This window comes from Natrix helvetica (genome assembly GCF_964273705.1).
Source record: "Natrix helvetica genome assembly, chromosome: Z".
NCBI lineage: Eukaryota > Metazoa > Chordata > Lepidosauria > Squamata > Natricidae > Natrix > Natrix helvetica.
The window spans coordinates 84,318,169-84,332,363 of NC_138554.1; the positions used below are offsets into that span (position 1 = coordinate 84,318,169).

At 35.2% G+C, this 14,195-nt stretch overlaps 2 protein-coding genes across 3 annotated transcripts in view; one reads left to right on the top strand and one right to left on the bottom strand.

Moving 5' to 3' along the window:
• The window catches only part of LIMD1 (LIM domain containing 1), a 43,908-nt gene extending 42,650 nt beyond the window's left edge, over window positions 1–1,258 (top strand). For both annotated transcript variants that reach the window (XM_081970095.1, XM_081970096.1), the window contains exon 9: window positions 405–1,258. In XM_081970095.1, coding sequence (XP_081826221.1) covers window positions 405–542 — 138 coding nt within the window. In that variant the 3' untranslated portion in view covers window positions 543–1,258. The remainder of the gene's footprint in view (window positions 1–404) is intronic.
• A 1,647-nt stretch (window positions 1,259–2,905) lies between these two features.
• Window positions 2,906–14,195, bottom strand: part of SACM1L (SAC1 like phosphatidylinositide phosphatase) — a 61,039-nt gene continuing 49,749 nt past the window's right edge. Inside the window, exons 13-20 of the mRNA XM_081970097.1 lie at window positions 12,350–12,448; window positions 11,040–11,178; window positions 10,735–10,804; window positions 10,572–10,644; window positions 8,848–8,941; window positions 8,487–8,579; window positions 6,567–6,624; window positions 2,906–4,845 (exon numbers count right to left, since the gene is read on the bottom strand). Of these exons, the coding sequence (XP_081826223.1) occupies window positions 4,709–4,845; window positions 6,567–6,624; window positions 8,487–8,579; window positions 8,848–8,941; window positions 10,572–10,644; window positions 10,735–10,804; window positions 11,040–11,178; window positions 12,350–12,448 (763 nt within the window). The 3' untranslated portion in view covers window positions 2,906–4,708. The remainder of the gene's footprint in view (window positions 4,846–6,566; window positions 6,625–8,486; window positions 8,580–8,847; window positions 8,942–10,571; window positions 10,645–10,734; window positions 10,805–11,039; window positions 11,179–12,349; window positions 12,449–14,195) is intronic.

The window sequence follows — 14,195 nt, forward strand, 5'->3', positions numbered from 1 at the left end:
ATGCCACAGAAGGTTCGCCATCACTGGTATAGGTCTGGTTCGCCATTACTGGTATGTGATATTTCCGAACTCAAACCATTCTGGGTATATTGAATTAGCTATCACAAAGGCTTTTAATGAAATTCTCCAGAATAGAAGTGCCTGGTGTTCAGATACTCCTATATAATGAACCCAACTAGCTTGATAAGAAAAGTGTTGCTCCTCAATAGGAACTGCATGCTTTATATTAGGAAATGACTTGTTAAGTATCAAGTTCTACTGCAGGCAAATACCGGTACTTTTAGGGAAGTAGCATATTTTAATGATTTGCTTTTAATATGAATGGATTGACAGTTATTTTCATGGAGCAACATGAAGCAATATGAATGTATTAATCACCACTTGTTTTCTTCTCTTTTCAATAGGACTGTGGAATGGAACTCAATGATGAAGATGGTCATCGTTGCTACCCATTAGATGAACATTTGCTTTGTCATTCTTGCCATCTTAAGCATATAGAAAAAGGCACTAGCCCTGTCACTTCCTATTGGCATCACTATTAGTCAGCTAATAGTGCTAATGTTTCCAGAATCCTGTCAAAGGGATCAATAATTTGGAGAGCAGTTCTATCCATGTGGGAGTGAAGATCTTTTATATGCATAGGAGACTGACAGAATACATATGGTATTATCCAGGTTACTTTGTAGTTTCTTTGTCCTTAGACTGAAAAAGTGGGAAAGGAATATTTAGGTCATTTGAGGGGGAAAAAACATTAGAAGCTGATATGATACAGCTTTCCAAACTGTAGGTCTTCAGATCTGTACAGTATATATGATAGTTATAGTTCCTATTGTAATTTGTGGAAATAAATGTTTCACCAGTTGGCCCAGAGTTTTAACAATACATTAATGGGTTCTCTTACTGAGCTTAGTGTCAGAAAGTTACATTTTTAGTGCAGGTTGCCTTCTGCCTCCACCTTTATAATTTGATCCTGATTTCTAAAATTGCAGATATTTTGAAAACAGTTGATCTAGCATTTTCCCTTTCGTTTAGCCTTTCTACATAATGTCAAAAATGAGACATTATGTGTGAAATACTAGGTGATCAAAATAACCCTAGAGCACATATGGAGACGATTGAGGTTTTTATAACTTTTATAACTTTATTAGAGCACTTGAAACAATTTGAGATTATATTAACTTTTGAGAGAATTATTTTTAGAGAAACACTGAAAGAGCAAGAATTATTTGTACTAAGGGAAGGAAAACTGGTATGTATTCCTTAAACACTCTTAAGGCCTTAAATCACAGATATGTTTAATATGTCTAATATTACATCTTGAATACTTCTTGTTCCTAATTCTTAGGCTAAACCTAAGAAGATATATGTTAATTTAATTTTTTTGTCCCAGATGTTTATCATTTGATTATCCATATATTACTCAAATTTATTGTGTGCCAATAAACTAACTTCACATCATTTCTGGTTTGTATGTCTAACTTTAGAAATGGTCTTAGTCTTCATACATGAAGTTGAACATTGCAATATATCAAATTCTAGCATACTGAGGTGGGCAAACCATGTGTTACTGCCATATACAAGATGATGGAGGTGACATAAAAAGAGTTTCATATGCACTTCATGGAGCAGAGGATCCAAGCAACATTTTAACAAGAATACTTGTTAAGAAGTTTGTACTTTTCTATATAGAAATTAAGTATCTCAGGTATACTTTAGGATCATTATCTTGACAAGATAGATGGTTCATTGCTAAGGAGGCGTATTAGTTGGTGACACTACTTTTCAATTTGTACAAGTGTAAGTCACCTGCTTGTAATCAGAATTCTTTACTGAAGGTTTCTGCAAACAACCTAATTTGGTTGCTATCATTTCAATTTTTTATAATTCAGCATACACAAGTCATTCAATATAAACAATTGCAACATTTTGGGACTGGTTCATTTATATAGTGGAAAAACAAGTAAACAAAGCAACAGCCCTCTAAATATCTTCTAACCCCCAAATTCTACATATGCAAACAGAGAGAAGAAGCCTATTCATTGAGAAGTGTTTTACAAAATATTGTTCTCCCTCCTGTTAATGCATTGTCTTATTTTCACTCCAAGCTTGCATCAGTGTCTACAGTGCTTCAAAATTAGAATTAAAGCAGACTTGAACAGAACTACCTGAGATAAGGCAGCCAGACTTACCAGTGATATTTCACTCATAATCATTGCAATCCTGGTTCGAAGATGATATTGCAAACCTTGCTACTTTTTGCACAATCCCTCAACTCTAAGACAATCACAATTATCCCTTGCTTCTGTATTGATTAGGGTAGAAATATTATTTTAAAGCATGAGCCAATTGCAGCACTAGAAATTGCTGGAATATTTAAAACATTACATAGTTGTTGTTTTTTGAGGTGGGGATAAAACCTCCAAAACACATGACTGTTTTATATACTGAAATGCAAGAATCTTTTGCATTTGAACCTTTTGCAGTATAGAAGTGCATAACTGTTTAGAAGTGTATAAAACACCATTAGATTAGAACTGTAGATTTCTCATTTTCTAGGCCTGGACAACTTTTATTTTAGCTTTCAGGTAAACATGAGTTTTCATGTACTGTCTTCCATAAAATATTAACCCTGTACAATCTTCCATAGCTTGTGATCTGATAAACAAGTCAGGATATTCCATGTATTTTTACTTAAATGTTTATATCAATTATTTTAATGTATTTTACATTTTTCTTTTCAAGAGACTGAATTTATTTTATATCAGCCTTCATTTATAGCAGTCTATAGTAAAAGAAAAGTTCATTTGCTTGTATGAATATAATGTAAAGGATTGCCTATTACTTTTCATCATACATACTTGGATACCAGTTACCCATGGTCTATTTACGAATTAGACACAAAAGATACTATTTTCAAAAAAATGAAGTTTTATTATTGTTTAAGTATATTGTTTGCAATCTCTTTTATAAAGCATTGGAATACAGACATTCTCCCAATTCCCAAATTTAAAGAATTTGAGTTTCCCTCTAGCGACTAGAACTACCCAGATCTTTTTCTCTGCTGCAGTTATTTTTAAGAAATTCACAGAAGGATCAAGGAAGAGTCTTTTAAAAGAAAAAAAATGACATTGAGACCATCCATTTAATGCACAGCTTTCTTGGGTTTTCATATTTGAGAAGACTCAAGCCTCCATTACCTTCTTTCAACTGGATTATTTAAAAAGGAAACGGGAACGGCATGAGTTTATTACAAATAACTGAAAGGATTTTTTTTTAAAAAACCCACCCCATAATCATTCAAAGATAGCAGTTTTTGTTTCCAAAGTCCATATAGTAAGAGGTTCAATTTTCAAACTATGAAAACATTGCAGCAATCCATTTAGTTTTAATTTAGGAGAGGCAATCTTTATCTGCTGAAGTTTGTTACGCAAACTCCTAGTATTTAAATAACATAATTTCAATCTTGAAGATATAGCTGAATTTACTAAAAAATAATGCACTGCACTTGAAGCTGATTCATGTCTGGTTTTGAACACAAATAAATTAGAAAGTGGATGACAAAATGGTTTTAAATTGGTCCTTGATATAGATGTAGTTTCAATAGAAAGCTTGGAAGCACTAGAGTTGAGACATATTTATTAATAATTAGCATAAGACTTATATTATAGCTTAATCATTTTGATAGTTACAGTTGTAGAGAAATAGCTATGGCATGCACAAAAAGTTGATGCTGATCCCAAGTGCAAACATGGAATATTTCCCAAGATATTTTTTTTAAATATTCATTCAATTTTCCACAGATCATTCTTACTAAATCCAAGGCAGCAGATATAGTAACTGGATTTCAAAACTCCATCTGACATTTGAGATTCTTCAGAAAGAAATGAATACTTTGGACCTTTAGCATGAGAGTGTTTAAATAACCATTTTTACATTCTTTGATTTCATGTACATTTTTTAAAAAACAAACAATTTGAATCATGTGGAAATTTATCTAAAGCTAAGGACAGTAATTAAAGCAGCACAAGACATATCCCAGGAAAATCAGTTGTACATCTCATTCTCTCAACAATGTTTTAACAGAATATTGCATTATTCTCATCCATTGCTAGCTGGAGGAACTTTTTTTTAAATAAAAAAATCTATTGTATTTATAGAAATCTAAGAAAACAGATGCTCTTGGATTAATAAAAATGTATTTGCAATATTACCAATTTATATGGATACCCAATCCAAAATCACTAAAGCAGCAATTATTTATTACAGTTAATAAGCAAAGCTTTTCCATGTATTGGAGAAGGTAAATGATACGTACTTTAACCTAACAACAGAGATCTCTTGATACACCAGATCATAATCCTCCTTAGCAATGGAGCTATCTAAGATTTATAATAATATACTGCTGGAATAATATAGTCAGATTCTTTAGGAATTCAGTGTTAGGGCATAGCGTTACTGACTTTCACTTCCATCTTGTGTGTGCAAGTCGTCTAGCAAATGCAATACTCTGAAAATCATTGTAACTGTAGAACAAAAAGGTTAGTCCCTTCCATCAAGTAACCAAATGGAATCACCTTCTCACCTTTTAAAAATGAAACCTAATTCTGCCCCCCTCCCAAAAAAAATTGGTGTGGAAAGCAGGTCAGTAGAGACTCCATGTATGAACTGAGGAGCCATCTCTACCAAGCCGCTTTCCACACACACAAATTCAGTCCATTTTTTCCTTTTGGACCAGCCTAGGTGCATCTACAAAATCTTTGCCATTGTAAAGGATGATAGCAAGAGTTCCAAAACTTGCACTTCCCCAGAACATCACGTACGCCAGTGTCTCTGTCCATGTGTCCCCTGCAAAATATAATAAATTCTTTTCAATTACAAGCCACAAAACTAGTATCGTGACAACAGCCATCCCTTATAAAAACAACTCTTTTCCATACGATAAGGACAATCATGTTGAGAGGATATTCTAATATACAAACTTGTAAAAAAGCTGTTTTCTACATTTGTAATTTTGAAAAGACCATATATGAGGTATATCAGGAATAGTCACCAGCATTGTCTTGATAATTCAGACACATCTGATTAATCATTAATAAACTCTTATCCGAGAAGGACTAGAAGAGGGTGAATTCTAGTCCAGCCTTAAGTACAAAGGCAGTTGAGTGACTTCAGGGCAGTCACATTCTCTTTCAGCCCTCAGAAGATATGAACAAGCCACTTCTAACAAGCCATTTCTGAAATCTTGCCAAAAAATGTTAGGGACTACAGGTGGTTCTCAATTTACGAATGTAATGGAGCATGAATATCAGTCATAAGTCATAAAACACTTGTAAACGGGTCAGTAACATGATGAACCCAATTTTACGACCTTTTTTATAGCAGACTTTAAACAAATTTGGTTCACTTTAGGTGCAGTTTTGCTGAAAATTGGAAATAAATGCTGGTTTTTGGCAACACCATCATAAAACACAGTCATGTGATTACGGGATGCTGCAAATGGCTGTAAATGCACTCAAGTGCCTAACATTTGGTCAATTGCCACAAGGACAGGGACTTTGTCTAAACTGAAGTTTGAATCCAGGTTGTACTGTGTTTCTCCAAAGATAAGACCCATCCCGAAGATAAGCCGAGCCTGATTTTTTGAGATGGGTCTAATATAAGCCTTACCACAAAAATTACCCCAGGGGATGGGCATGGCCAGCACAAGAAGTGGTGAGCATGTGGAGGCCGATGGTGTCCAGCAGCAGCCGCAGCCCGCTGGCCCCTTGGAACAGTGCAGATAAGTCTGAGCGTAGAGGCAGAGGCGGGGGAGAGGAGACAGGTGATCCGGATGTGCTGCGCAGCTGCCTGACTCATGGGAGGCTTACAGGCTTGCATGGGAGCACTAGCAGCAGGGAAAGGCACAGGGGAGGGGGAAGGTGGGCAATCCTGAGGCCCCCGCGGGCATCTGCCCTGCGTGGCCACGGGCAAGCTGAGAGATGATGGAGTGGGTGGTGTGTTGGGATCATCTCCTTCCCCACCCCCACCCCCGTGCCTCTGCCTGGCTTCACCACATACTTTTGGCCCAGAGAGAGATGAATTTTTGTTTGCTTGCAAATGGGGTGGTTTGAATGTAGCTAATCGCTCCATTTCAAAGTATCTCATTTGCAAGCAGATGAAGCTTCATATCCCTCTGGGGGATAAGTGCGCGGCAGAGCCATGTGGAGGGAGGGAGGAGATCTCAATGTGCTTAGCTCCATTTCAAAGCATCCCATTTGCAAACAAAGTTTCGAGTTCTCCATCGTTTCTCCAGCTGAGTGAAAAGTGTATCTGCCACGGGAAGCCCTGTAAGCCATTGCAACTGTGGGAAAGCAGATGGTGGGAGTGAGTGGGTGGGCAGTCGCAAATAAGACGCCCCTGAAAATAAGACCTAATGGATCTTTTGGTCCAAAAAAGTAAGATCCAGTCTTAATTTCAGAGAAACACAGTAAATATCCCAGGGAAATCTTGTAACTGGTCACCAAGTGATAAGTCTTGTCAAAAATAACTTGCAGTATGGTGTATAGAAAGGCTGAATGATTACTTACCTGCCATAAGCAAACAGATAATGCACATTGAGAAAGCAACTACCATAATAATAGGTAACTGGAGAAAGAAAGAAATATACATAGTTAGGAGGTAATGCACAATGCATAACAATTTGAAAATCCAGTTGTATATGATGTACATACAGAATCCAAACGTATGGTTTTATAGCTTCAGTTCCCCAAAAGTTTTAAAAGTCACAATGTATATATCATCCCTTAATGTCCAGAAGAACATATATATTTTAGAATACAAGTAGTCCTCAACTTATGACCACAATTGAGCCCAGAATTTGTTACTAAGTGAGAAATTTGGTAAGTGAGTTTGGCCCGGTTTTATGGCTTTTCTTGCCACATTTGTAAAGTGAATCTATGCAGTTTTTAAATTAGTAACATAGTTGTTAAGTGAATCGGGCTTCCCCATTGGCTTTACTTGTCAGAAGATGATCACATGACCCCAGGAAACTGCAACCATCATAAATATGAACTAGTTGCCAAGCATCCAAATTTTGATCACATGACCATGGAGATGCTGCCACAGTCATAAGTGTGAAAAATGGTCATAAGTCACTTTTTTCAGTGCCGATGTAACTTCGAACGGTCACTAAACAAACTGTTGTTAAGTCGAAGACTACCTGTATGTCTTTGGCTTATGTCATCATGAAAACCTATTATGCATCCCAAACACAAAAATGATGTTGTGTGCTGCTAAAAATCTCGTTCACTGCATATTTCTCATATATAACATATAAAATATATAAAATATTGTCAATGATGCTAAATTACATGTTTAAACAAATCAAAAGGAAAAGTGGAGTTGGTCATCAAACAAGAAACTTGCCCTATAACTCCATTCTTGTGTCTTCTGCTCATTTCTATCTTATAACACAGGGACTGGCAAGCTGAAGGTTGCATAAAATTTACCAGCACCATTTTTTTAAAAAAGTAGAATAGTAAAACATATTTTTTAAGATTTATTCTCTTTCTCTCTCAAAAAATAGGCATGAATGCTTGTCCACAATAACTTCCCAGTTTCTTTAGAATTTTTTTTAAAAAGAGGCCTTGACTACAAAAAATTTGCTAGCCTCGGTATACTCCTATTTTATTTCTGCTTTTTCTATGAAGCTTATTAAAAACACAAGCTAAAAGGCTGCTGAATTACTGTTGCCCGCAATCCATAAGTGCAGCTTTTTGTCCTATGAATTTTCTCTCGAATTACTAAACAAGAAAATCTAATTATTTACATTTCTTTTTCTAATCTCATAAATTGCATACATGGAAAAAAAGCTGAGAGGAAGCTGCATTCAGTGCATTAATCCCTTTTTAACATTTATAATCATTTCTGCAATTCCAATTGCTATCCTCTACCTTTAACAAACTATACAACACATTTAAGTACAAAGTACTAAGCTATGATAATCAAGTCATTTTATTTCATTCTGTCTAGTATAACCCATTAAAATTACAGCTAAAATCTTCCAAATACACCAAGATGTGATTCCACAGTTTTAAACTTTCTTTCAAATATTGTGTTGTTTGAAAGTCACTGGCAATAGTTGGGGGTTAGATAGAAATTTAGAGATATTTAGAAATATCTCTAAAGCAGGTGACATGTTAGCAGACAGGAAGCCAAGATATGGCAGCCTGAACCAGGCTACTGCAAGACTTAAACTTCATCTCCAAAACTGTTTGAATTTCTACATAATTCTCACCACTTAGGAAAAAGAATGAGACTCATCTAACAAATCCTTGGGATTCTCCTTAACAATGAATATTTATATCCTAAAATATGTCCTACATTTTATCAAACAACATTTGGAAGTGCTGAAAGACATTGTCATCCCAAAACTTCATTAGTCTAAAGAAATTCAACAATGCTTTTAAAAAAAGAAACAAATAGCAAAACATTTATGAAGTTCTTACAGCCAAAAACTTCCAGTCTTTCTGTATATGAAAAGGACTGAGAGAATCCACTTCATCCACTGAATAATTTCCAAGAAAGAGATCTATAGCATCCTGAAAAACAATCCAGAATATAAATTAAATGCCATGTCATCTTAATCATTTACTCCCAACACTCCAAACTACTTCATGGTCTTCAAACACAGCCCAATTTTTAACAAGTTAACAAAGCAGCAGCAGTTCTTTGAAGGATTTACAGTAGGTGATTTAGAAATATGAAATATAAATATTACCTATTCCTGAGCACAGTGATGACATTCTTTTAAATTAAACACAAGGCAACAGTTAAAGCTAAATAAATGCAGCGAGTGGGAAACCTTACCTGTCTAAATCCATCAGAAAAGTTGTTTTTATAGTAACGAATTAGTGAGTTCCAACCATCCATTAATAGACCCCATTGTGTTCTTTTTCCAGTTCTGAATTTTTGAAAATAAGATTTCAACATTAATACGGAAGATCTCTCAAAAAGTCAGAAATTTAGTAACAAGCATATTAGAAACTGAACAGTATTGAAATTCCTTGCATTCACTTTTTTTTGTAAATATACAGATGAGATGCGTGCGTTACAGATAGTCCTTGACTTGCAACCATTCATTTAGTAACCTTTTGAATAGCACTGAAAAAAGTGACTTATGACCATTTTTCACACTTACAACCATTGCAGCATTCCCATAGTCACGTGATCATAATTTCAACCCTTGGCAACTGGCATGTATTTATGATTATTGCAGGTCATGTGATCACCTTTTGCAACCTTTTTGAAAAGCAAAGTTAATAGGAAAGCCAAATTCATTTAACAACTGTGTTAATAGTTTAACAACTGCAATGATTCATTAAAAAATTGTGGCAAAAGATCGTAAAATGGAGCAAAACACACTTAACAACTATCTTGATTAGCAATTGAAATTTTGGGCTCAATTGTGGTTGCAAGTTAAGAATTACTTGCATTAATTTTATTTATATTGCTCTTCCAGTAAGAATTACTTTCTTGATTAAAAGGGAAGGTTGAGTCTTATTTAGGCTATTATAATTATATCTGTTTTTGAAGTTAGATAATTTTTCTCTTTGCTCTCAATCGAAAGAGAAACCAAAACATTCCAGACAAAGCCCTTGCAAATTTTAATAGGCCCTTTGAGAATATAATGGGACAGTTAAGCGTGGCCAGCTCGCCAGTGCTAAGTTGCCTCTGCCAACTTACCAAGTCATTGCAGGACAGCACAACACAGTCCATTTGCCATAGGGAGAACTCACTATGGGCAGCTGGAAGAAAAGCCAATCAGCCAGGCAACCAAGAGGGTGGGCAGAGTGCAGGGCAGTGGCCAGGGACTTTCCACCAGAGGGAGAGTTGGGTGAGTAGGTGAGTGAGCAGTTGAGCAGAGTGACGCCAACAGCTTGGTGGGGGCGAGCTAGTTACGCCAAGCTAGCATGGCCAAATTCTCCTAGACCCTTTTGAGAAAACTGTCTTCCTCTTCCTGCAAATTTATATCAAAGCCTAGATTGCTGGTGCTTATTTCATAATAGTTTGTCCTTGTTTATGCAAAATGTATCCAAAAATGTTTATTATGTTGGTATTCCTACAGTGATTTAGTTTACTTATGAATTTAATTATTTAGTAGCTGCTATATAAACAATTATCTTCTTAAGATGATAATATATTTCCATTGATGGTTTAAACAAGAATAATTAAGAGTAGAAGAATCTTGAAAAAAGTTTTCAAACATTCAAATCTCAACCCAATGTAAGACATATCTTTAGATTGACTGACAATAAGACCAATTTTACTAGGATTCTTTTTTTTCTGGATCTTTTGTATGTTTTTATTAGTAACTACTAAGTTGCCATAAGCTGCTTTAAGACACCTATTAGGCTGGTTAGACAAAGTATTCCCATTCTAATTCAAGTTTTTCCATTGATGTAGCTGTTAACTATTACACTATTATAATATGATAATTGAGTTTAATAAATCAGTAAATGAACAATCTCTAAATACTCTTTCTGAAATTGTATCAATATATTTGTGGTAAAGAAAGGCTGGCTCAAACTTGCCTGGTATAGTCTGTCTTTAAGGCACCCGTTCCAGCATATTGTTTGGCACAAGCATTTGCGTTATCAGCCCATGCTATGAACAGAGAATAGTGTTTTGTAAAAAAGAGATTTGCAAGTAAGTAGAATACAGGATAAGGTTTTACTTATCAAAATAGAAACCCACCATTTTTATAAATTTTCTCAAATTCTGCTTGTTCTTCAAGTTTCTGGGTAGCATGCAAAACACCTAATCTCTACAAGAACAAAAGAAACCATTATTAACTAAAATTCTGCTAAGAGTTTAAAAGCATGGAAATTAGAACTAATTAATGTTTCAGAAAACACCCATAAACAGAGGCATATTTACATGTTCTAATATATCACTTTCAGGAAAAATACATTTTATTTACCGAATGGCTATTAGAGTTTTTATGTTCTTTAATTCTTAAACTATGAGGAAGAAGTCCTTATACAGAAGGCAATCTTAACCTGCAGCTGTGATTGTAGAGAACAGCGTGCTAAAAGGCTCTGAACCACATTTGTCCTGTCCAGGCAATCCATACAGTTGCTGCGGAATATTCCTTCCTGTTGTGTATCTACCTTCCCTTCTGCATCAACTAGAAAATAGCTGAATAAAAAAATAAAGTGCTTATTATTTTGTGCAAGAATTCACAAAATAACACTTATTTTGGCTAATGTATCCCCAGAACCAAAACAAAGAAATATTAATTATTGTCACTGCCTTAATAAAAAATATCAGTTGATTTCAACTAATCTTCACCTTTTCTCTGCCAAAGAAACCTCCAAGGTATCTTATTAACAGCGATAGAATGAATTAGATCTAACTATATTTGTAACTACAGACAACTCACTGAAGCATAACAAAGTTTAAATATACAACTGTCTTTATCAAGAGCTTCCTTGGTTAAAGATATACTATATCAGATTAGTAAAATGACTTAATGGTTATTTCCAATTGCTTATAGGTTTGCAAGTGGGAAATCTTTGACTTACAACAGTTTATTTAATGACTTATGACCATTATCCACACAATGATTGCTGCATTCCCATTATCATGTGATCAAAATTCAGATGCTTGGCAACTGACTCATATTTATGACTGTTACAGTGTCTCAGATTTTTGTGATCATCTTCTAACAAGTAAAGTCAATGGGGCCGCAAGATTCACTTAACAATTGTGCTACTACACAACTGCAGTGATTCACTTATTAACTGTGTCAACTAAAGTTGTAAAATGGGGCAAAACTCATTTAACAAATGTCTCTCTTAGCAACAGAAATTTTGTGCTCAATTTGATCATAAGTCGAGGACTGCCTATTTACAAACCTATAAGCAATTAGAAATAAACATTTTTCTAATGGAAGACTATTTATATTTTCTGAAATTAAAATGAAATTAGCTAACTTCCTAACAACTTTTTGCAAATTTAAATATATCCAGATTTATCTATACATTTAATTGAAAGAAACAATACATTATACAAACAAAGTGCAGACAAATATTTACACTCTTAGATAGAGTGAGAAAGATAATGGGATCTTTTGAATTACAATCCTATGCAAATTCAAATGGATATGCACTTTTGTCAATAATAAGCCATGGTTTTCTATTTCAACCTATATAGGTATATGCTTAGATCATCTTATTTAAACATTACTGAAAGAGTGAGGTTTGGGGAGGGGGGCAGAAACAGGAACATCAGACATCTGCTGTTATTAGGCAGCTTCAGCTATTCACAATGATATGTTTGCCTACTGTATTTCAGTTGCATATATTACCCATATTCATCTTGTGGTGCAGCAAGTTGATCCAGTAAAATTTGGAGTCTGTCCCATCTCATATGACTGCACTCTTTATGAAAATCAAAAGCTACATACCTGGGCAAAGAAAGAATATGTGAATAAAGAAGCATTTACTAGTACTTAAAGGTCCATATAGACAAAAGCCTCATAAAAATAAATGTTCTGGGTAATTTTTACTAAGCAGTGGTAAGATTCTCCTTCAAAATGCAACATCTATATAACTATTTTTTGAATTTTGTTTTATTTTGGGAACAGTGAAAATCTATACTGGACAGCAAGGTTATACAGGTAAGGTCAAGGAATGTTCTTCAAGAAACAATGATATTAAGCACTAATTTTTTAAAAATAACCTTCATATTATATAAGTTTGTATTCTTTACTCTTCATGAATAGGTCTACAGCTTTTTGCTTTCTTTTTCAAACAAAAACAAAAACTGCCAAAGATTACATTACCCAAAATTATAGGATACTAGTGCATTCAGAATTTCTTTCTAATTGTAAGTTTACCCTTATTTTGGAAATTCTTATAGGAAATCCTACTTCTACCCATGAATGAAACCCCTGAGATATTGGAACATTGCTATCATGTCTCCCCTAGTCCTGCAACCGTTCTTCATGTTTTAGTCTCCAGTCCCCTAATCATCTTTGTTGCTCTTCTCTGCACTCTTTCTAGAGTCTCCACATCTTTTCTACATCATGGCGATCAAAACTGGATGTAGTATTCCAAGTGTGGCATTATAAAGTGGTATTAACACTTCACATGATCTTGATTCTATCCCTCTGTTTATGTAGCCTAGAACTGTGTTGGCTTTTTTGGCAGCTCCTGCACACTGCTGGCTCATATTTAAATGGTTGTCCACTAGGACTCCAAGATCCCTCTCACAGTTACTACTATTGAGCAAGGTACCACCTGTACTGTACTTGTGCATTTCGTTTTTCTTGCCTAAATGTAGAACCTTACACTTTTCACCACTGAATTTCATTTTATTAGATAGTGCCCTATTCCTGCCAGCTTGGTGTCATCTGCAAATTTGATGAGTTCCCCATTTATTCCCCCATCCAAATCATTGATGAAGATGTTGAAGAGTACTGGACCTAAAATAGAGCCTTGTTTTACTCCACTGCATACTTCCCTCCATGTAGATGCAGTTCCATTGAGGATTACACGTTGCTCGGGCTATTTGCTGATATTCTGCCTTAGTTATGTCCCCCTCTTTCCACTTTTTATACTTAACTTTTTTGTCTTTCAATTTGTCAGAGAGTTCTTTATGCAGCCATGCTGGTTTCTTTTGGGAACTGTTATTTTTCTTCTTCATTGGTATTGTGCTAGACTGGGCTTTTATAATCTCATTTTTCAAAATTTCCCACTGAGAATTCTCATTCATGGAATTCTTCCCAAGCTCTCTCTAAGTTTATTGAAATTAGCTCTCTTAAAGCCCAAGACTCTAATTTGACTTTGTTCTACTACTTGTGTTTGCATAATGTTGAATTCCAATATTGCAGGGTCACTTGCCCCCAAGGTTCCTGTGGCTTCAACACCTTCTATCATTTCCTCTCTGTTAGTGAGAATTAAGTCCAATATGGCCGATCCCCTTGTTCCCTTCTCTATTTTTTGGGAAACAAAGTTGTCTGCTATGTTTGTTAGGAACCTGTTGGATCTTCCACTTGGTGCGGAGTTTGTTTCCCAGTTGATGTCAAGGTAGCTAAAATCCCCCATTACTATTGTGGTGTGCTTCCTACAGACCTTAGTTAGCTGACTAGCAAAAAGTTCATCTACTTCCTCTGCTTGGTTGGGTGGCCTGTAGTATAGACTTATGGCAAT